Source organism: Sphaerodactylus townsendi, linkage group LG03 (assembly GCF_021028975.2).
Source record: "Sphaerodactylus townsendi isolate TG3544 linkage group LG03, MPM_Stown_v2.3, whole genome shotgun sequence".
NCBI lineage: Eukaryota > Metazoa > Chordata > Lepidosauria > Squamata > Sphaerodactylidae > Sphaerodactylus > Sphaerodactylus townsendi.
Window position 1 is genome coordinate 127,276,339 of NC_059427.1, and position 24,026 is coordinate 127,300,364.

At 46.2% G+C, this 24,026-nt stretch overlaps 1 protein-coding gene across 3 annotated transcripts; it reads left to right on the forward strand.

Annotated features, from left to right (window-relative positions):
* Window positions 1-246: 246 nt before the first annotated feature.
* On the forward strand, window positions 247-22,251 carry ENDOV (endonuclease V). Of its 3 annotated transcripts, none has more exons than XM_048487719.1 (9): window positions 247-480; window positions 3,139-3,310; window positions 4,866-5,000; window positions 6,330-6,369; window positions 7,159-7,271; window positions 8,372-8,440; window positions 9,714-9,842; window positions 19,567-19,640; window positions 21,631-22,251. In XM_048487719.1, the coding sequence occupies exons 1-9, from the start codon at window positions 416-418 to the stop codon at window positions 21,659-21,661; spliced, it is 828 nt and encodes a 275-aa protein (XP_048343676.1). In that variant the 5' UTR covers window positions 247-415; the 3' UTR covers window positions 21,662-22,251. The 3 variants fall into 3 exon arrangements, 2 of the variants coding, with proteins under 2 accessions (XP_048343676.1, XP_048343675.1); XR_007243768.1 differs by lacking the exon at window positions 247-480 and adding an exon at window positions 851-1,346 and having other exon boundaries at window positions 19,571-19,640; XM_048487718.1 differs by lacking the exon at window positions 247-480 and adding an exon at window positions 851-1,346.
* The last annotated feature ends 1,775 nt before the right edge of the window (window positions 22,252-24,026 follow it).

A 24,026-nucleotide genomic window follows, 5' to 3' on the forward strand; every position in this document is an offset into this window, starting at 1 on the left:
AAGGATTTATTAAGGATTTATTTATCGGCATAAGGATTTATTTATTAATAAGGGCTTTTTAACTAAAGCGATTTTATTATTGTGGGTGAAACACTGTCTTCCTGGTGGGTATTTGTATCACGTTAAGTTGCCCTGATTCCAGCTTCTAAACTGAATAAAATAAATAGGCAGGGAGGGGCTGCCTACAGCTTTACAGGGTTTAAGCCAAACAAATCTGCCGCTTCAAGAGCTCCAGCTGCTCTTCGCACCTCGCCTCATTTTACCCTTCAACACCCTTGGCTAGCAGGGGAAGAGCGACCAGCAAGAGCCACTTGCCCAGTCATGTTGGCTACGGCCTGTCTCAGCCCCTGCTCTTGGGAAAGGAGGAGGGCGGGTGCAACTGCAATGCAGGAAGTAGAAAAATCGGCGCTGCGAAATGGCGGCCGGGACAGCGGCGGAGGCGCAGCTACCCAAGGACGAGAGGCTGCGCTGCTGGGAGCGGTAAAGTAGGGGGGGAAAAGCTCGCCCCGAAGCCGGGCATAAGGAGAAAGCGGAGCGGTGTCTGAGGCTCTTCCTGCCGCGGAGGACTCTGGGATTTGTATTTTTTTGTAGTTCTGCTTAAGAGGCTTTCCTTGTCGCGCGCGCGCGCCTCACGGCCCGCGAGGATGAAACTGCAACTGTTAGGGAATACTGGTTCTGGTGGGTTTTCCGGGCTGTGTGGCCGTGGTCTGGTGGGTTTTGTTCCTAACGTTTCGCCTGCATCTGTGGCTGGCATCTTCAGAGGTGTATCTAGCCACAGATGCAGGCGAAACGTTACATTCGGCCTGTGGCACAAAACTATCAAAACTGTCAGTTCAACTCCAAACGCGAAAGCCTCCGACATTACATTGTTAGGGAATAGCTGAAGAACGCAGCAGGGTTTGCTTCCCAGTCAGCCCAGCAACGGGTTGCAACTTTGCAAGGGTTCCTCACGCACGTCTCTCAGTCACGATTACGACGGCTTCGCCTTCCGCTTACTAACACGATATTAGCACGAATTCAACTGCAACTGCCGTCATGCCTTCGTAATCTTCTTTTATCAGTGACACACACGCACGGCTGGTCATGCTTTGCTCATCTCTCGTGCATGTGTATCCTGCCTTTGGCATGGATCGGAGGCGTTACCACCGTCAGTGTAGAATAGATGGGGGTGGGACGGGACTCTTGAGAACTGGGATCCCGCTACGTTTCTGACGTGAGAGGTAGAAAACTCTCCCTTGCTTTAACGAATGAAGCCCCACTGAGTTCTAGAAAATGGTTTTGGGATTGAATGTCCTGCGGCTGCACAACAGATACCATCATTCTTCTAGTGTCCTGCACTATCGTTGGTTCGTGTCAAATTTATCAATGTAAAGTGTATAGATTTACATAAAGCTTCTGATGCAGTGGTGGGATTCAAATAATTTAGCAACTGGTTGTTTATAAGCACTATTTTAACAACCGGTTCTGCCGAAGTGGTGTGACCCTTCTGAATCCCACCACTGAAATGGCTTACTTTTTTTGGTGTGACTTTGAGCTGCTACCGTTTCCCTAATATAAGACATCCTTGATAAATACAAGACATGAAGTAGAAGGTTTTGCTGAAGATGCAAATATATAAGGCATCCCAGTAAGACCATAGCAAAGAGTTTTTTGTTTGGAAGCATGCCCGACGAGACAGAACACAGAAAAATAAGACATCCCCTGAAAATAAGACGCAAGCATCTTTGGGGGAGCAAAATTAATATAAGACGCTGTCTTATATTCGGGGAAACACGGTATGTATGCAATTCTATGCAGCACTCATTCCGCTCATATTGAAGGGCAATCTGAATTTAGCATAATCTTCGAATGCTGATAGGAATGAATGAATAATAAGGCTTTGCAATGAGGGTTGCCAACTCAAGCTTGGGAAATTACTAGCAACTTGGGGGCAGTATGGGGAGGGAGATCACCAGGGATACTCTAGAGTTAGTTCATCATCTCTTTCCTCCAGGGGGAGAGGTCTCTGTTCTGGAACTGAGATCTAATTCTGGAACTGGTTGCAGTGTCAATGAGGGAGAGTTTTGAAGGGAATCCAGATGGAATGGGTCTCACAATGAAAGGTGTGGATTTATGATTAGGAGAGGAGCAGCTTGTTTATGGAAACTGGGCTATCTACCTCGTGAAACTATCTTACGCTGAGTCACATTGTTGGTCCATCCAGCTCAGAGATTTGCCTATTCTGACTGGCAGTGGCTCTCTAGGGCAGAGAAGGAACCCAAGATTCTTTAAACTGACAAGGTCAGATATGGAAGCTCTTTGTTTTTTAAGGCTCCATTTCTAGTGAGCAAAGCTGTCATGTTTTGAGGGAGGTGGAAGAAAGAATTAGGTGACCAGTTCAGGAACTGTTTTGGGTCTGTTTTATCCAGATTTGAAAACATTTTCAGGGTTGAGTATTGAACTTCAAACGTAACATAAGTGACTATTCAGTAAATAAAGGTTCAGCCCATCTAAAAGCTAACACAAGCCCCAGTAACTGTAAAAATCCAACCAGTTTTTACTTCAGTTGTACAAAATAGACAAAAGACCTGGATGTAGAGGGTGAGTGTTCTTCTCACTGTTAGGACACTGAACCCATGCAAAGAAACTGACTCAACACTTCCAGTTCTGGTCCCTGAACTTTCCCTTATTTTTGCTTCAACACAGGGATTGGGCCATTCTGTGTGCAAAGTAGTTGTCACTGAACCATGGACCCTCCTCTTGGACAAGCCACAACACACATGTACAGATTTCAACTGGAGGCACAGCAATAAATTGTCTATGTAAGCTTTCATGGGCCCATGAAGGTCTGACAGATGATGCAGAGGCTTTTTAAAAAGGGAACTGAAAGATGTATGTTAGAAATTTCATTGCCTTTGTTGTCTACCGGCGTGCAGCAATTTTGCATCTCAGTTCTTCCTGATCAAACAGGTTTTTGAAGCACCACAAAAGCCTGCAAAACTTTTAGCAGAGGCAACAGTGAGATAAGTACACACACAGTCGGCAAGGGTTTCTCTAGTGCATCAATCGGCACCATCCTGGTTTAAAAAGCTAATTTATTTGCATTTCTCCAGCCCTGTTCTCAGTTATGAAATAAACTACTTCTATTGTATTCCCTAGCGATCAGGCCCAGCTGAAGGCAGATGTGATTGAACTAGATACCGAGGAATGGCAAAGCAATCCCTCCTTTGCTGGGTTGGAAAGAGTCGGTGGGGTGGACCTGTCTTACGTCAAAGGAGATGACACTAGTGCCTGTGCTTCACTGGTAGTACTCAGCTACCCAGAACTTGAGGTAGAAGTCTTGGGATGAGAATATTATTCTCTGGGATGGTGTTGAGGGCGTAACCAGGAATCTCTGGGAACTAATGGGCTGTAGCGAAAGCTGGCATAGACGGGGGAATGAAAAATCAAAAGACCTTTGCAGCTCTCTTGAAACTTTAAGGTGCCTGATCAACAGAAGATAGTTGTTTACATAGAAGCTGAAGGTAAGATGGTAGCAATACAGAATAAGACAGCAGGATGGTTCAGATGGAATAGTTAGGATTCACTCTGAATTAAACTGATTATGGCAGTGGTGGCGAACCTTTGGCACTCCAGATGTTATGGACTACAATTCCCATCAGCCCCTGCCAGCATGGCCAATTGGGGCTGATGGGAATTGTGTAGAATCCCTGCTATCTGGAGTCTCAGAACTCGCTCTCTTCTCACTAGAATTCTGCCCTGCTTACAAGCAGTACATGCCTGTTTCCTGAAGTGACCCTTTATCTAATCAGTATTCCCCAGATGTTGTATTTTCAAAGATTTTCAAGTTTCTATCCAATTTCATCTGTCTCATTTTATAAGAACTTCCAAAAGTTGGGATGGGGAGCTGTTTGGGGGGTAGGGGAGAGAGTTCCTTTTGGTTTTTCCTCCTCCCTTTGTCATGAATTTGATAGACTTCTGAGTTAGCAGCCATTTTACCCGGAAAGTTTTTCTCCATAGATCTTAAATTTGGTCAGAAATAAGGTCTGTATGTGCCTGGAAGGAACTCCATCAGAAAGATGAGGATTAAAAAAAATAATGTTCTCTTTTTGAAGCCAAACCTTTGACAGCTCCCCAAAGCATCTTGTTTTACATCTGGTTGCTTACCAAACTGAACTCTGTATGTGCTTTAAATGAGCTGGCAACTGTTAAGTTCAAAAGTATACAATTTTATGAGGAGATTTCTTTTTGTTTAACATTCTGAAATTGAATGCAACTATTGTTTGGTGTTCATTTCTTTCAGCAATGAAAGCTGAAATATTTAGAGACTGGAAATGGGCAGTGGTTCTGTACTGTTTTAGTTGCTAGAGATCCAGAATGTGGTCCATTCTCTTTTGTATTTTATCAAAGTGCATCAGGTGGTCTCCAGAAACACATGACAGGTTCCTGATACTGATGTGACAAGCTGAGCGGGAAGGAGTTAGGCTTCTTTTCAGCTTGGAGGCTTGGAGGGTGAGGAAATGCCTGTAGGACAGGTTGTCAGACAGAGAAGTGCTAAGCTTCCCCAGCTTGCTAGCCCAGATGGCATTGGAAACGTCAGGTTGGATCCCGCATAGTATTTCTGTGGGAGAGAAAATTTCTACCCACAGAAACGTTATGTCCTCCCCTCTCCTGCTGTGGGCAAAATGTCCCCCTAAGTACCATTCCTGGGAGCAGCATCTGGGGTGCAGCTGGAAAGGGGACTCTGAGAAAAATCATGCTGTGTGGGCAGAAATTGTTCCTCATGCAGAAACATTCCAAGCCATTTTTCTTTTTTTTATTAACAGAACCTCCAGTCATCCTGAACAGAAAAAGATCACTTGTTCTACATTCTCCCTCCATCTCAGGTGCTGTATGAAGATTGTCGCATGGTTGTGGTTAATGCCCCCTACGTGGCAGGCTTCCTGGCTTTCCGAGAAGCCCCCTTCCTTGTGGAAGCTGTTCAGCGGCTGGAGCAACACCAACCTGGCCTCAGGCCTCAGGTGTGATGTTTTCCCAGCCTTTAATGGGCAGTTATTTGCTGCCAAGGACGTTTGTCTGTAAATTATGCCTTTCCCAGTTTCTCTGGGCCCAAGGCCAGGATCTGTTTTACAGGAGTGTTAGGCAGGCTGCCAGCTCAACAGAGCATTTGGGGGCAGCATGAGAATTGCTGCTTGTGGACCTGACCAATCCAACTGCCAGATGCCTCTGTCATCAGTACCAGTCTGTCTGCTTGCAATGTGAATCAGTGTGGTTTTGCAAGGATGCTTTCCAGGGAAGCAAAGCATGTGAAAAAAGCCGTAGAGCAGCTTCTCATTTCTGAACTTAAGAAAAGGTCCAAACGGTTTCAAAGATAAGATACCTGGACAGGGGTGTACTGCCCTGGGGACATATGGGGGCAAATGTCCCCAGGCTGCAGCCATTTAGTCACGGGGGTAGAAAATTGCTCCCCTCCCCCCCAAGTCCGTACACTGACTTCAAGGCCTGGTGCAAAAAAAGCTGTTTGGTTGTGGTGGGGGAGGGTGGCAGCCCATACGGGAGCTAGGGGAGGCAGAAAACTCCGGGCTACATTTTGCACCGGGCTACATTTTCCCTTGATATGTCTCTGGACCTAGAGATTCCCAGAGATGCTATATAACAGTTCACCTACATAAAAGATAAGGGTGAAAACAGGTAATACTGGAAGTGGAAGGTCCTAAACATCAGAGCTATCCCATATCCTTTTTTCTCATAAACATAGTCATCAGGAACGGAAGGGTGTTCACCCAAGATCCAAAGACATTTCTATGGCAGACACATTCTTGTTTAGTTCACTTATGTTTATATTACATTTTCCTCCCTAATTGGGTCCCAAATGAGCTTTTCACATTGTTCACCTCTCTTCCACTTTATCCTTACAACAGCAACCCCGTGAGGTGGTCAGGCTGAGAAAGTTTGACAGGCACAATAGCGCCTGGCAGTCTTCCATGGCAGAGCAGGGATTCTCATGCCTAGTTCACTTATGTTTATATTACATTTTCCTCCCTAATTGGGTCCCAAATGAGCTTTTCACATTGTTCACCTCTCTTCCACTTTATCCTTACAACAGCAACCCCGTGAGGTGGTCAGGCTGAGAAAGTTTGACAGGCACAATAGCGCCTGGCAGTCTTCCATGGCAGAGCAGGGATTCTCATGCCTACACCAGACCAGTGCATGGTCTCACCTCTTTCTCCCATTGAGAAAAGAGCATTTGTTGCCTTGTAAATGTACATCTGCATATAATATTCCATTGTTTTAAAAGTCTCCCGTCGTGCTTCATCTCTTGCTTTTGCTTCCCTCTGTGCCTTTCCTAGGTGCTCCTTGTAGATGGAAATGGCATCCTGCATCATAGAGGTAAGATTCCCTAACAGTTATCTAGACACAGTCAGGCTTCTTTGCTTAGCTTCTATTCCTGCTTGAGAGCTCTGGAGACATCAGCCTCGGGAGTTACTAGACTTGCTTGCAGAGGCATATCTAGGGAAAATGTAGCCCAGTGCAAAATCTGAGTTTTCCGCCCCCCCACCCCCCACCCCGGTATGGGCACCTGCCCTCCCCCACTACAACCAAACAATGTTTTTTGAACCAGATCTTGAAGTCAGTGTATGAACCGGGGGGGGGGGGAGGGTTGTGGGGGTAATTTTCTGCCCCGTGACTAAATGGCCACAGCCTGGAAACCTTTAACCCCATATCTCCCCCTGGGCACTACACCTCTGCTTGCTTGTCACTGGTGAAACTGAGGGTTCTTACATTCTGTTTTCCATTTCCTGTAGTCATTTAAAGCTCTCATTTCCTCACAAATAGACCCTAGAACTTCTCTCTAGAGCAGGGGTAGGGAACCTGCGGCTCTCCAGATGTTCAGGAACTACAATTCCCATCAGCCCCTACCAGCATGGCCAATTGGTAGTATGACAGAGTGATGGGGTGTCCCTAATTTTATCTAGTGGAGATCTCTAAGGGTAGGGAACCTGCGGCTCTCAGATGTTTAGGAACTACAATTCCCATCCAGCCCCTACAGCATGGCCCATTTGGTATGCTAGTGAAGTGATAGAGGTGCCATGAGCTATCCTGAATTCTGCTCAATAATCTCTTTTTTCTGGCTGCTTTTTTTAACCTCATTTCTGACATTTTGTTCCCCCTTGACAGGGTTTGGCATTGCTTGCCATCTTGGTGTGCTCACAGGTCTGCCGTGTATTGGTGTAGCCAAAAATCTCCTGCAGGTTGATGGTCTGGCCAATGATGAGCTACATAAGGAACAAGTAAGTCTGAAGCAGGAATGGGGATTCCACATTCTGAATTGTACTGCAGAGTAGAGGGGGCTGCTGGTAGGGCTTTTTCCCTCAGAAAGAAACCTTGTCGTTATAAGAGAAGTTGTTGGATGTTTTGTTTGAGTGTGTATCGGCAGCTGCAGTTCCAACCATTTCCATCAGGCGGGATCTACTGAAAATCAAAGTAATGGCAGTTCTGGGCATTCATTTATTTATTGTAGAGCATTTTTATCATGCCCTTCCTCCAAGGAGCTCGGGGGAGCTTACATCATTCTCCTTTCCTCCCTTTTATCCTCATAGCAATCCTGTGAGAAAGATTAGGCTAAAACACAGTGGCTGACCTAAGGCCATCCAGCAAGCTGAATCCCAGAGGGGGTCTCCTAGATCCTACTGCATAAAGCTGGCTTAGGGTACTAGGGATGGGGTGCCTTCATTCATTGACTGCCGATCATGTGTACATGTGTCAAGATACCACAAACAATCAGCCTTTTTATTCAGTGATTACTGCACTGGACACCAGAATTGAAATGTTTGGCCACTCGGCATAGACTGCCTGTTTAAGTTACTGGGGAAATCCCTGGAGGGTTGCTGGTGGTCAGGAGGAAACTGAGCCAAATGACCCTTGCTCTGCTGGCAACACCACAGAGTCTGCTTAACTTGATCCTGGTGATAATAGAAATGGGTGCACTCCAGGGGCGTACCACCCAGGGGGACATATGGGGTCAAATGTCCCTGGGCTGCAGCCATTTAGTCATGTGGGGAGGTGGGGTGGAAAATCGCCCTCACATCCCTCCTCCTTCCCCTCGGGTCCATACACTGACTTCAAAACCTGGTGCAAAAAACATTGTTTGGTTGTGGTGGGGAGGGGGCTACCCCTACAGTGGGGGAGGGAGGCAGAAAACTCAGATTTTGTACCTGACTACATTTTCCCTAGATAACCTCTGGTGCACTCAGCTTACTTCCAGGTTATTTTGATGACCCAGTCCGCCCCTGTTGATTGTTGTGATCCAGTCTTTCCCATCAGAGTAGTTGTAGGAATGCTGAGCCAAGTACCATCAACCATCCCGTCAAATCTATTTCTTGCATCATAGATCCGGGAACTGCAGGCAGGAGGAGACACATTCCCACTGTCAAGTACTTCGGGGAGAATCCTGGGTATGGTAAGCAGGCCACCTACTTAGGGGCATCCATCGAAGAATTTGGGGGGGCATCAATGAGGTTGATCGGCATAGACTCGGGATGGACAAAATGAAATGTTACTAAATGAGAGATTAAAATATGGAGTTCGCTGCCAGAGGATGTAGGGATGGCATCAAGCATAGATAACTTTAAAATATGATTTAGGCAAGAAACCTCTGAATAGCAGAGGCAACACTTGGGCAAGGCCTTGGCCCTTATGCCCTGTTGTTGGCCCTCCAGAGTAACTGGTTGACCACTGCATGACGGACTAGACGGACCACTGGTCTGATCCAGCAGAGCTCTTCTCATGTTAAGTGAGAAGAGAAAGAAGTAGAGACCCACTGCCAAATATATAAGCCTACAGGGGAGAAGATATTAATTGCTCCAGTATTGTACTCTACACTCTGCTTGGTGCTAATGAGCTTTCAGCTGGAATCAGCAGAGAATTCCCACATGATGGATGAGGTTGTTCTGTGCTGTCGGCTAGAGTTGCATGAGTGCTGTACAAACCTGCCCTGGCCTTCTGAACATAAAGGAAGAAGCATTTCTCTGTGGCTTTACACCAGCTGGAGTCTCAAAGACTTGCAGAGGCTTAGGAGGGAAGGAGTTAGGAACCATCAGCATTCACTAAGGAACTGTTTGGCACAAGTTCTTGCATATAAAGGGTTAGTGGACCTATTCAGTCACTGACACATACTTGTTGTTCTGCAGCGACTATCCTGCACACCCATTCAGTTCCATGCAGAGCCCACCACCACCTAGAGCAGGGGTCTGCAACCTGTGGCTCTCCAGATGTTCATGGACTACAAATTCCATCAGCCCCTGCCAGCATGGCCAATCAGTCTCCCACAACCTCTGAAACCACCAACTCCACTGCTGTTAATTGTGCTGTTTCAGTTTGCAGGGTGCTTTGAAGGAAAACGATTAACAAATGCAAATTAAGTCTTCAGTTCACTCCCTTTTGCCTCAAGCCCTTGTCTCCCTCTTCTGCTAGCTAGCCTGGATTTTTACTACTTCCTGGGGCTGCAATATGTGCAGGCTTTCCTAACGGAATGCAGAAGAGGAGAAATGGAAAGCAGAGAGAAGACAAGCTTGTTACTCCTGTCATAGAGACACCTGCATCTCTGATACTACTTGTATAATAGTGTAATGAAGTCAAAGAGCTGGTCTTTATATTGTATCCTGATTGCATTGGCTCTTTGGACTGTCCTGTGGCAATATGATTGATACCTTGTATGTTTCTTACCTTTATAGGCCCTGCGCAGCCATGCAAAGAGCACAAAACCCGTGTATGTCTCTGTGGGCCACAAGATGAGCCTTCAGTCAGCTGTCAGCCTCGTCCACTCTTGCTGCTGGTACCGGGTTCCTGAGCCCATCCGTCAGGTGCGTACAGGCTCAGCAGTTAGAATTGCATTGTTGACATTTTCAGCCTAGGGGCAAGGTGAACCAAAAATAAGGAGTGCCTTGCTGAATCAGGCTAAGGTCTACTGCAGCATACTGCTTCTAGCAGCAGTCAGGCAGATGCATCTGGAGACTCAGAAGCAGCACGTGAAAGAGACAAGTAGCCCTGGTTCTTTGTCTACAGGATCTAGCTTTCGGAGCTTCTGTGTGTAGAGGCTCTATTTAGACTCATATCTTGTCTTCTGTGGCCTGTAAGATGGAGTTGTTCCCCCAGGCCTATGGCTGAGGGGAGCAACTCAACTAGCCTCCCTTCCCTTCCTCTTCCCTTCTTTTTGGTTTGCTGTTCTGTGTCCTTCCTTCCTTTATTTTCCTTGTGCCCCATCCCCCCGGTTGATCTCCTACCCTGTTTCCCTGAAAATAAGAGCTACCCTGAAAATAAGACCTAGCATGATTTTTCGGGATTTTTGGAGGATGCTTAAAATATAAGCGCTACTCCAAAAATAAGCCCTAGTTACAGATTCCCTGGCGCAGCTGATCTGGTCCTGTGGAGGGCACAAAATAATGGGAAAAAATAAGACATCCCCTGAAAAAAACACTAACGCATCTTTTGGAGCAAAAATTAATATAAGACCCTGTCTTATTTTCCGGGAGACACGAGTACCTATTCATTTTAGGGCACAGGGAAAGAGGTATTATAATATGGTTGATTTTATCATTGTAATATGTGAGGCATCATGCGCCCATTTGATGGGGAGGGAGACCTATACATCTAGTAAATAAATAGATAAATACAATTTGCTAATCCACTTTTAAAGTCCTGCATACTAGTAGCCATTACTGTTCCTTGTGGTAGTAAATCCTGCCCCATAAATAATGTGTTTAAAGACAGACTTCACCTGTCTTCAGTCTGCGGCCCCCCGGGGAACAGTCAGTCTGAGAAGTATTTCTCAATCTCCGGAGAATTAGAGACAGGGAAGGAAGGATCTGGATTACCAGGTCACAACCTAGAGAACCAGCCTGTCTCTTTAATAACTTGATGGCTATGGAAGAGGATGCAGTTTCTCTTGCCTAGTGCTGTGAACCCCCGCCCCTAGCAGCAGGTGTGCTTGTGCAATTGCAAAGCTTTTGGAAGAGGATGGTTGCAATTTGACAACTCCCTAAAAAGGCTGAAGGAAAATCATGGGATGATAAAGGATGGTCCTCTGGAAGGTTGAGGACAGTCAGTTTCCTGTGGTGAGAATTAGAATTAGAGGGCTTAGGGGAGGAGGACCAATAATTGTGGGGCCCTGTTGGGATGGTCTGGCATTTGTAGGGAGAATGTGATGCAACCTGGAAGAGATTGCTGAGCTCCAGTAGAAATGCTGGCATGGACAAAGTGAGATTACAGGATGGGATGGCCCTTTACCTTGAGAGTGCTGATTTGATCACCTGGCTCCATGCCACAGTGAGATGGGGCTAGATTACTGTGATACACTATACATTGATCTCCCCTCTAAATCAGTCCAGAAATTCCAGTTGGTGCAGAATGCTGCAGTCTAGCCATTATCAGATGTTAGATGGAGCATCTGTACTTCTCCCATTCTGCAATTACTCCACTGGCTGTGCATCAGTTACTGGGCTCAATTTGAAGCATTGGCTGTCTCATACAAAGCCCTTCCTGACCGTGGACTTTCATCTCTGTGACACTGTCTCTCCTCCTATGCTCCACCACACCAGCTTTTCTCAACTGAGCTGGACCCTCTGCAGGTGCGAACCTGCAAATGGGCAAAACCAACAACTGCCCGTATGCGTGCCTTCTCCATTGTGGCCCCCACCTTGTGGAATGGCCTGCCTGGGGAGCCTCCCACTCGCCTGGGCTCCTGAAAGCTGTGCAAAATGGAATTATTCAAGAGGGTTTTTCGACGCAAGCAGTAGGGTACCACAGTATAAAATGAGTCACAAAAAGTTACAAATTGGATAAATTATTTGGGATGGCGGCCTAAATTACTGGGTATAACTTGCTGTAAGTTGGATCCTCTTTGTAGCTTTGCATCACATAACGTGTCATGTGAACACTTTGCTTTGCTTCAATGCTTTTAAAACATTTCTGGTTGGTTTTATAACTCAAATCTCATTTCATTGTCTACTGAATGTCCCATCCTGTTGAGTGTATTGACTTACACTGTGTAATCCATCTTGAGTCCTAGTGAGAAAGGCAGACTATAAATGTTAATAAATCATAATAAATACATATTTTACCTTCACAACTATTGTGCAAGACAAGATATGCTGAGATGAAGCTACTAACTGGAGAGGTTATGCAGTAAGCCTCGTAGCTGAGTAGGGCTTTTGAATCCATCCAGCCCACCTCTCCTGCTTGCCAAGTAGAGCCCGTCCATGCTATAGCAAATTAAGCACTACAGTCTATTCTATTTGATTGCTCAGAATAAGCTGCTTCCATCCAAGTTCCGCTGTCCTTTTAGCAGCTTGCTCATTATTCATATGCTGGTTCAAAAATTGAGATGTTCACTTTCCAAGCGATGATCCCTTTTCACAAGAACACTGGCTAGTTAAGAGTCTTCCATTGGTGGCAAACTTATCTCAGCAGGTTCATCTTCCTCCTTACTGTTAAGCTATGTCTCTCAGTCCCCATCTACACACAAGTGTCATCTCTCCATCTATCACATTCCTGCATAAACAGGACCAGCAAAAAGATTCCCCAGTCAAGGGGAATAGTGCATGTGAGCTGCATTTTTGAGTGCAAGATGATGCCCCCCTGTAAGATCAGCACAGGGGCAGCCTGCCACAGAACAAACATGTCCATCTGCAAGTCCCCAAAGAAGGAGCTGTGGAAGCAATTGCCCGGCCCAGTTCCCCCCTGAGTCTCTTTCTCCTTGGGCTTTATCCCACCTTCAGTGAGTAGATGGGCACAGAAGCACTTTATCAGTGGCAGCTCCAGAGAGAGGCCTTGTGCTGCTGACTCTTCAATGGCAAGTCGGCTCCTGCATTGACCGCAGTGCTGATCTCTTGAGTATTTTCAGAACTCTGCAAGAGGCTGCAGAGGCTGCCAAACTGGGATGCAGTCAGAAGGTGGCAGCACAAGACCACCCACCTGCACCTTAAGGCTGCAATGAGAGCTTTCACAGCGTCTGGGCAGCAGGCAGCCTTGAAAGGTGTGACTGTACCTTTAATAACTACAAAGCAGGGAGAAATTCCAGAGGAGCAGCTTCTTGCCTGACTGCAGCACTAACTGGGGCATGACTGAACAATTGTGTTGTTCCCCCCTGCTGCCCTGCTCCCCACCGTCAGCCCTGCTTTCCTTGACAGCATCATTCTGAGGACTAGACAGTGAGAATTTACCTGGATATCTCTGTTGTTTTCAGCTCACCTTAGAGAATAGCATGCAACATGCTCTAATATTTTCATCCCCTTCTGTCCCTGCAGCTTGGAGGTCTACAGCCTTTTGCCAAGCTGAAGTGGGGCACAGCTGAAGTGTAAACTCCTTGCATGAGCTAGTTGCAGGAAAGGCAGATTGCTCTGAAGCAAGCCTTCACAATACCCATCCTATTGATAGACTTGTTACAAATCTGCACGTGCAAAAAACTGTTTGTGCTTCCGGTCCTGGAGTCCTGCACCCCTTATAGCACTTATCCTTCCAAAGAATACCATTCTAAATATCTGGAGCGATAGCTAGGTCCCACCCCAACACACACACACGCACACACACACAGAGGAATGGTTCACACATGTGCATTCATCACAATGACTGCAGTGCTAGTGAATGAACCATAACAGATCTGAGGGAGGGAGAGTACTTCCATATCCCTTGCACTATCTTGACCTGACCATATTACTCTTCAGACAAACTAGTTCACCTTTACTGCTGTGAGTCACCGGGTGATTAGTAATGAGGTGGTACACGTGCAAGTGTGAAGTAGGGTGCAAGGAAGCTCGCTCTGACTCACGTTAGGAGCCCTCTTTTGTTCTGTCTTCCTTGTGTTTGTTCAGTGTGCCCTGTTTGTTCTAGCAGGCTGCTTATTTCCCTATTCAAAAGGGGGGCATCAGGAGGGAAGCTCAGGTGGAATCCTTGGTCCACCGTTCCATGCTTAGCAGCACCAGAACAAGCAGCTGTTCACCTTCCTCTGTATTGGGGCAGAACCACCCTACCCTGGCCTGCATCCCCACCATTGTCAGCCTAATGTGCCCAAATCTCTTCTCAAAATGCTCCTATCATAACTTCCATCCCTAATGCTGCTGCTAGTCCAGTCCAAAAATAGATGCAATCTGGACAGATTATTAAAGCAACATGATCCATCTTATTGATTAGCCTCTTGGTTTAATAAGCTGGGATAAGCTGACTCTTAGCTCAGTGTTGGGAGTGAAGACAATTGAGATGTTTGCAGTCTAAGAGGACTACTCGCTCTGCATCCAATCAACTTGTTTCGGGGGACTTTCTCTCCTCCTCCCTCAGTTAAACTGGAAGTAGTTTTTGTTGCAACACATAATATGTTTATTGAGAAAACTACATAGGAAATGTCCTAGGATTTAGTGATACATACTGGAATGTGCTGAAATTTTCTGGTTATGAAACTGATCTCACAACCTCCTTTTGTCAAAGTTATTTGTCAGTTGGGTTTAAGCAATTAATCAACTCCACTGGCATTTTACCAGGATTTTTTTTTTGCCATCACGTCACAGCTGCATCTGCATCATGACTCCAATCTTCCCAGGACTGATTTTATTTAGTTTCCAAGATCTGACAAGATTGGGCTAGCAAGGACTATCCCAGTCAGAGCAAGAAATAATTACTGGCATCTATTTCTTCAGGGAGCTTAAAAAAACACCCTTTCCCTGTCAAATGTAACACATCTGGATTCTTTAAAATCTGGATTCTTTAAAATCATCCAGTATATTCCTTTGCCATGCAGGGATAGGTGGTTTGGAGCCATACTGACACCTCGTACTTGCTGCTAAATTCGCTTCATTATTTAAAAGACAGAACTTAACTTTGGTTGTGGCAGATGGCTGTAAAGATTCTGAAAATCAGTCACAGTGAGCCAGACCCATGTTTTAAAGGCAAAATACTGGCATGCAAAACAAGCAGGGTGTGACATGTTTCTGTTGTGCAAGCGTACAACTCAGGATACGGAGTCTTCACTTGCTTTAACAAAGAGATAGGTAACAAGGAATTTTGCATTATCCAACATCAGTAGGTTTAGGATATTATAACCAGATATAAACTGCTTTTTACCCCAGCCCCATTTGTATCCCAGCTATGATAGTGGAACTGTTGTTAATAGAATGTTCACAACTATTCCATTTCTGTGAAGAAAGTGAAAAATCAGCTTGGTTGGGAGAACAGGAACTGGACAGACTTTGTTGGGTAAATATGGTAGCGGAGGACTGGAAATCTGAGTTGCAATGGGTCCCACCAGTTTGGAAAGGTAAGAATCATTAAGCAAAGAATGACTGAAGAAAAAGGGCAGCATTATCAGTGGACTGAAGCCACGTACATATTTGTAGTCTCTTTTGTATTGAGCATACACTCCCTTCGTGTTTGATTTCCTGGTTACTCAAATGTTTTCCCCTCTTCGGAACTCGTCGCATGCTCAGATCAGAGTTAAAGTGCAACTTTTTCTTTCCCTTTGCCAGGAAAGTGAAGGAGATCACTGTGTGTTAAGCTTTCTTTGGGTTTTCTCGCTCCTTTCTGCTTCCCACCCACCCACCCAGTAGGAATTTATCCCACTCTTCGGGCCATTGGTTCAATGTGATTGGAAGGGCTTTCTTTTAAAAAAAATATTAATGCTGAAGATCTATTGTTGGAGCAATAAACCCTTGAAAATGACATGGTCAAGCAAAGTAATGCTAAACCAAAGACAGGGCGGGGGGTGGGGGGAAAGCAGGCAACCTCCCCAAATGGGGGTTGCATTGAAAGGACACAGAAGCAGCAGGCAAGTAAAATGGTAGATCAGCTCAGCGAGGTGTACTTCACTGGAGGAGAATCCCTGTGTAAACAAAACCCCCCAAAAATGGGGACAACTGATTGCAAAGCAAACAGTCCCTGGGTAAGAAGTGCATGCAAATATGGCCTGAGAATCAAGTACTGGGGAGAAGGAAAAGTGGATGAGACTGAAGCCACTGGAACGCAGAGGACAGGGGAATCCCTGGGAAAGGAACTGGGGTACTGAGTTATGGGAGGTTATTGAGCACTTCACTTAGTGCCGAAAGGCAGGAGGTCCAGTAGGAAGGAGTATTTTCTTAAGAAAGGTTGGCAATAAATGATGTAAAATAAATAAATGGAGAAGATGGGGGAGAGGGAAGTACAGGTCAAGCAGAGGGAGTAATGGTAGCCGAAGCACGGTGTGTAGAATGAGCAGGGTCAAGGGTCGTTTCCCCACTTACCTCGACCAAAGGTTGCTGCGTGCTACTCCCAGCGCGCGTCATTTCTGGCGCGCTCCCGGACTTCCCCATCAAAAGCATACCATTTCGAGGGAGGCGCCAGGGAGAGCCGATGCAGCTGAGAGAGGCACGACAGCGGCAGCCGGGGCTGGCTTGCGTTAATGTCGCCGCCCTGGCGAGTGAGGAGTGCTGGGGACCCCGCGCTACTTGGGGAGAGTAGCGCGCAGCAGCAGGTAAATGGGGAAACGACCAAGGACAGAGTGAGGCTTGACTTTTACAAAAGCTTTGAAGACTGACTTTGTGACGGAAAAAGCCACACCTTGCAACATTCTCCCTTTTGTACGGCCTGAGAGAAACTGGGCCAGAGGGCTGACTTGAATCAGTCCAGCCGTTTTTTAGCTGTTGTTTCTGTTGTGTACGCATGATAGCGGAAAACCGCCTGTGCCTATCTGTGAGCTTCTCTCAAAGCCATTAGTTCAGCTGCAGTGATGTTGCAGAACATTAGGGAGGAACTCAGCTGCAGAGGGAGAGAAAGAATTTCCCTTTCAGCACTTCCTGATGGAACTGGCAGACTAGTTTTGCCTCAAGCTGTACACACAGGGCTTGGATTCAGAGGGGACTGGGAACTTGTGAGGTGAGGGAGAAGGGCAACCTCAGAGGTATCTGGAACATGAGGAACAAATGCGGCTGCTGAGGGCTCAGCGCAGCCAAGGAGATAGTCAAGATGTTCCAGCTTGTGAGAGGACAGCTTGTGAGAGGAGTGTCTGTGTGCAGTCGAGAGCAACGAAGGCTGAATTTTATGTAGTGATACAAAACATAAGCCTCTCTAAAACTGGGCACGTATTTTACTTTGCTGACGGTGGGAGATGGGGAAGAATTCTGCACCTGGTTTTCTACACCCACGGGAACATCTTGTCCTCCAACCCTCCTGCTGGCTGAATGATGGAAACGGAGACCCTTCTCGCTCCCCCTTCCCAATAACTCTGAAGGGATGGCTTGACAAATCTGAGATGCACAGCAGCACACATAAGGAGGTACTGCTAAATTCTGGCACACGTCATTAGTGTGGGCCACTGTGTGTGAAAGTTGGCCTGGCATAACCTGGCATACCAATGACTTATACTAAACCAAAGAACCCATCACGGAATTCAATGAATGCCTTCCCTCTAATTCACTGTGTGTTCAGCCCAGCCAAAATTCACTACCAACCTGTGGCATGTGTAGGATCCAAATACTGTGATGGATGTTAATGGGATTTATGGCACCACCACTTGTACTTTGGATTCTTGTCCATCCAAAAGGAGGAGGAGGAAGAGTAGTTTGGATTTATACCCCCTCTTTCTCTTCTGTAAGGAGACTCAAAGGGGCTTACAATCTCCTATCCTTCCCCCAAAAAAACAACAAACACCCTGTGAGGTGGGTGGAGCTGAGAGAGCTCCAAAGAGCTGTGACAAGCCCAAGGTCATTGAAGAGTCAAAGGGTTGTAACAGATCCAGCAATATTACTAAAGAAGCAAGTCAGTGTAACTGCAAAAATGCTTTCAGCCATTTTCATTTACCCCTTGACTTTGCCAGCCTGGTCATATGGATCCATGACACTGTAATCTCAGGGCTAGATTATTGTAATACACTCTATGGGAGTGCCCTCAGAAGCTCTAGTTCTTATAGAACACTGCACCTTGGCTGCAATTTGTGGTTACGTGGAGCCACATCCATTCTGCAGTCATACCATTGACTACATCAGTTACTGGGTTCAATTCAAGGTACTGATCATTACTTACAAAACAATTAATGGCCTTGGATCCACACACCCTCCAACTATGAGGGTGCCATTGTTCAAATGGATAAGATCAACAATGGCCTGTACATGCACATTCACTGTGCTCCCACCTTATGGAACTGTCTGCCTGGAGAGATAAGGAAGGCCCTGCACTTCAATCATTTTGAAGAATGTGCAAAATAGAGAAGTTCAGGAGGTCATTTTTATAAAGTGATTAGAAGTAGTAGAATGGACCAGCGGAGGAGAATGCTTTCGTACAGAAACAGGCTTGCAGTCTGTTGTAATGGTTTATTTTGTGTATCCCCTTGCTTTTATTGCATTGTCCTTTTTCTTTGTAATGCACTTTTTGCATAACGGTATGCTGTTCCTTCCATTTTTGTATTGTTTTCTAGCTTTGTAATCTAGCTTTTCTAGCTTTTCCATTGTTCTTTAGATATCATATGTTCTCTGGATGAATTGTTTCTTATATTCTGTAATCCACCTTGAATCTCAGCAAGAAAGGCAAGCAACAGATGAAATCAATCAATCAACAAATAAATATTACTCTGGCATTTGAAAATTGTTCTACTGGGGACAAAAAACTATGAAAAATATTTATCCCACTGATTTTCAGCAGTGTTGGTCCACTCAGCCATTTTTATGGCAAATGGCTGCCCATAGTGCTTTGCTTGTGGACCCAATGATGGAAAATGCAAGCTGGGCTAGGATGGAATCCCCCCCCCCCAGCTATGAGCTCTTTCTGCTCTTAAAGAATCAAGGCTATTGAAAAGGGGTTCTTGTTCTAACATGCCTCCCACTGAATCAAGATATAAATATGCCTCTTGGCTTGGTTTTCCATGCTTGGTTTCTGTAAGGTGGCAAGGATACGGTTTTCTGGTTGAATATTTTGGCCAGCTTAGAGCTTATCAGTGCTGAAAATGGATCATAATTCTTACTGTGCAATCCAAAGGGGTGGGGTGGGCGGATGTGGAGCTTTGGGAAGTGACATGGGGTGAATTCGTCAGTGGAGTGACTATTATGTTGCTGGCAGGGTGCTGCACAACTGTACAGCATTGGACCCAGAAACTGCACTTCCTGGGGGCGTTCCTGGGGGCGTTCCTGCAGGCATTCCTGGGGGCTGAGCTAAATTTAGTCCACTCCTAGTACAGTTTCAGCCCAGGAACGCCCCCCTTTCAGTGCCGCAGACTTACACCACCAAAAATGGTCACATAAATCATATGCTTCTATGGGCTTTCCCACAAGAGAAAGGAGTTTCTCCTTCTCCCCCAGTGTCCATGCCACTGATTACCTATTTGGGGGGAGCGCCACAACGATAGCCCCAGCCACTGCTCTGTTCCCTTCCCCTTTGGATTGGGCTGCTGGTCTTCCTTGACCCCTGTTGTGTGAAGAGCTGCTGTTGGCTGGCAAGAGAGGCTGGGATTTGGGCTGTGCTTCTTCTTTTTCTTTAGGCAATGTGAAGGCACAATGACTTTTTACCCAGTTCCCCAGATATAGCTGCAGCACCAGCCAGTCCAAACAAACTGTCTTCTGTTCCTTACCCTGATTCTAGGCAGACATAAGATCGAGAGAATATATCCGGAAGCATATGGAGTCTACTTCGGCTGCATTATCTCAGCCAGAGAGGTAGGTATGTGGGAGGCTGAATGGCCGTGTGTCCCCTTCAGACAATCTGTTTGTTTAATGCTATTTGGTAATGGCATTAAAGGGATAGCCAGGGTAACAAGGTAAAATTACAACAGGTCCCACATAGTGCCCTTGAGCAGCTATTTCTGGCTTAGCCCCATGTCACGCAGTGTATTCTTGCAAGCCATATGACTTGCACAGGCATGGCAGGATCATTTGATTTGCGTTTGCCTTGGTAAACACACTATTAGTTGAACCCAAATGATCCCAAAGCCAATCCTGGCAGTGCTGGAGTCTGAGAGCCACAACTTTCAGCACCTGGAGAACAGGGAGACCCCAAGATGGCAACTCCAGCATTGGTTGTCCCAGTGACCGCAGTGATGTTAAAATTCTAGAAAACAGAATAAAACGTAGTCATTTAACCCCCCTCTCCATTTTGAGCAGTCTCGGCTCCCAATAAATTTGCCAGTTCATTTCAACCAGATCTGCAATCCAAATGTGAGGCATGCCTTAGGACAGATTGTATTCTTTTCCTGTCCTTGGTGTCTCCCCTACCTCATTTAATATACAGCCAACTTTTTGTGTATTGAGTGACTATAGTCCTGTGGACGCTTCCATCCATAATTCAAGAAATAAAAGCCTGTTGAGGTTGGTTCACCCCAGAACTTCTCAATTGCCTTCAGTCCTTTAGGATTTCAGCCCCTTGGATCAGAACCTTGGCAGGAGGAGGCTGGTGTTTAAGTGAGCACAACCAGTGCTAGCCAAACCAAAAGGCTATTAGCATTGACCCAAAAATACGATAATGGAAAAGGGGGTGGGCAGGAAGAGTTTTTCTGCATACCTGGCAAATCATTATCCTTCTTTGAGAGTTGATATATGAAGGATCCTGCCTTAGTCCAGAGAGTTAGATATCTCTCTCATCTATTCCTCATTTCTCCATTCAGGGCATCCTGTTTCTTATCCTAAGCAAAGTTCTCATGCCTAGCTGTTCGTTTTACCTTCCCCATGCTTTCTAATAACTCCCACCCCATAAAATCTCCTTTGCATACCAAAAGACATCTCAAAGAGACATCCCTCTTACTTCTAGGACCCAGAAGATACATTTGCATTTGGACAAGCGAAATGCACTTTTTAAACAGCATACTATAACAATTTATTCTACCCAATGATTGCGATAATACCTAATGCTGTACATGCAACATACCGTGTTTCCCCGAAAATAAGACAGTGTCTTATATTAATTTTTGCTCCCAAAGATGTGCTATGTCTTGTTTTCAGGGGATGTCTTATTTTTCTGTGTTCTGTTCGTTGGGCATGCTTCCAAACAAAATTTTTGCTATGTCTTACTTTCGGGGGATGCCTTATATTTCGCACTTCAGCAAAACCTCTACTACGTCTTATTTTCAGGGGATGTCTTATATTCGGGGAAACAGGGTATTTGGGTAGCAATTCACTATAATGGGAGTTGATCAGGTCTTTCCACTCTGCAAAGGTCTTCCATGCTTTCATGACTCACAAAAGACATGCAAGATGAGTTTCTCCCCTGCCCCATGATGTGTTCCCAACCTATGCGCCCGTCCCATCCACCTACACTACAGGGAAGAATGTTCACAAGCCAGCAGGAACTAAGCAGGCTTCAAGACTGCCTCCCTCCTGTGAGTGAGGAGTTGGGATGCTTTCAGATCCAGCTGATACTTCAGTCCTACTGAGTTTAGTGGGACTTACATTGTAGTGGGCATGCTGAGATCTGCAGCCTCTTTTTTCTCTAGGTAGCAAAGCATCCAATTTCAAATGCAGAAGCCTTCTGTAGAAACCATTACCATCTATTTAAAAATTTCCAAATAATAACTTGGTTGAGATACTGAAGACGTTGCTCAAATAGGCTAATGTATTGGTTAACAGCAAGTCTGTTGACAAGCTTTAAAAAACCCTTTTAATTTATTGACAGCCCTAGAAACTTCCTTGCTCTTTTTTCTCTCCCCCTCTCTAGGATGAGCGAAGATGCAGACTCTGAACAGTGATGTGGCCTCAAAGATATTCTGCAAAATCTTTTGGTCCCGATATGTTGCAACCCAGCCTCCTGGACAGCTTGTTACTTACTGCCACTGTCACCCATGAGGAAGGTGCAAATGGACCTTAGGAGGGATTCAGGGGGCTACCAGATTAGGGGCCCAAGAGCTACCCTTGGGCAAGCTTCATTTGTTTCTTCGCCATCCCAAGGGCTGTTTCACACTCATTGTGGCAGGAACTCTGCATTGGCAACCAGGTGCAGAGCAGTCTGGGAGATACAGCTAGTTCCAGCTCCCTGATTGTATAAGACACATGTTTGGCATGATCATAAATGGTATGTTTATATTAACATGCAAAATACCATTTTAACATGTAATGTGGAAAAGAAACCTCGAGCATGAATGAAATGAGTGGAAGGGGGGGCCAACAGTAAGGATGGGGATTGGGGAGAGCGTAGTGGGGGAGCCAAACCCCAGCTGCTGATGCTTTGCTGACAGCATAAGAGCAGCAGGGGACTGCGGCTTCTCTTCAAGAAATCCAGATATTTCAGAGTCTGGATATAAGTGAAGCACTGAAAATAAACCTTCCCTGTTAATCCCCATATATGTTTTGTACATTTGCACCCTGCATTTGCCAGCAGCCAGCATAAATCTGCATGTCTCTTCTGCAGTAAGACACCAACCTGCTGTGCTGGTGGGAAAATAAGAAACTGGGCTTCTGAGAGGGAGTTGCAAGTCCGTTAAGCAGCGTCTCTGTCAGTCCAGACCCCCGAGTCTCTGCCTCTTGCTTAAGTTTTTCTCGTGCTGTCAAGTCACTCCGACTCCTGGCTTGTCCTCCCTCCACGCTGTGCCTGCGTGATCATTGCTGTCACTTTCACACCTCCCTGGAGAACAGATGCTGAATCCCCACCTCCTGATGGTCCCAGCAGATGGATGGAGAGAGGACTTTGTGTATTGGGTGGGTGTGTAGCTTGTGGAAGCCAACAATCTGCTACCTTGTTTTGTAGGAGGTTCTGAAGCTGGGGCTGAGATTTAGGCTACTGAGGAGGTTTAAATCCTGCCTAGTGCGTGGATAACACCACAGCCTACAGGGGCACTGATGTTTCCCCTCTCCCAGTTGGTGCTGCAGTGACCGACGGGTGTTCTTTTGACAGCCACAAGTAGCATCTTGTAAAAACTTCAGGGGGGACGTGTCATTTTGCACTGTTCCCAAGCATTAGACACACCTGTCTGTTCAGCTCCAGAGAATACACCACATTTCTCAATAGGATCTGCTACAGCACACCCAGTCAGAATCCCTTTCCTTGGTGTGCTAATTCTTCTCAAAGCTCAGTCTGCTTTGGCTCGAAAGCTGCTCTGCCTCAGCGCTGACAATTCCACTTAGGCACAATTATTGGCTCCATCCATGGGATCTCCCCTTCGGATTTGCTAACACCTTTCAATGCCATCCCACTGTCCACCTGTTGCTTCCCATGTTGAATTTTGCTAATGCCTCTTTATTTGGATTTGCAGCCCCACCTCATTCCCAGTAGCCCAGCCCTGTCCTCATCTCCCTTTCCTTCAATCCCATCCCACACAGCCCATCTGCTATCCCAGCTCACCCCTTCCTTTCCACACAGTCTTCTGTTCCAGCTCCACTGCCGTTATCCCTTCTTCTCCAGCCCACACTGCTACTCCCTCCTTATTTCAGCAGCTTGGGTTTCCCCCACAGGTATTAAAGAATATCCCACCCAGAGGCTGCCATGTTGCAAGCCCAGTTCTTTCCCTATTTTTAAAATGTTATTATATTTATACCCTGCCTGTTCCCGGCCAGGGCCAGACTTGGGGCAGCTGACAATAGATTAAAACATTGGCAACCTGGAAACAGATATAACATTAAAACCTGGCATTTAATATTTAAGATGTCACATGATACAATACGTCCCAGCCTAAAATCATACTGCTCACCATCCTGACATACATCAGTTCTATCTGTCAGATGGGGAGGGGGGAAGGGTGCGCAAGGTAGCAATGTGCTAGTTGAGGGAGACCAACTCATTAGATGGATCAGATAGACTCATAGGTGGCCTCCATGGACCCGAACACATATAGCCTGCAACAGCCATATGCTATAACAGGGGTCTGCAACCCATGGCTCCGGAGCTGCATGCGGCTCTTTCAGCCTTATACTGCGGCTCCGCGTGGCCTGGAGGTCAGAGGGTAGCGTGGGCGTGTCCCTCCAGCCCTCCAGAGCAGTGCTGGAAGGAAAGGTGAGTGGAGGGGCCGAACCGGAGGCAGCTCCACTCTTTGGCTCGGTAGATCTTTGGGGCCGTGGAAAATGGGTCCAAATGGCTCTTTGGGTGGTAAAGGTTGCCGACCCCTGTGCTATAACAAGGCA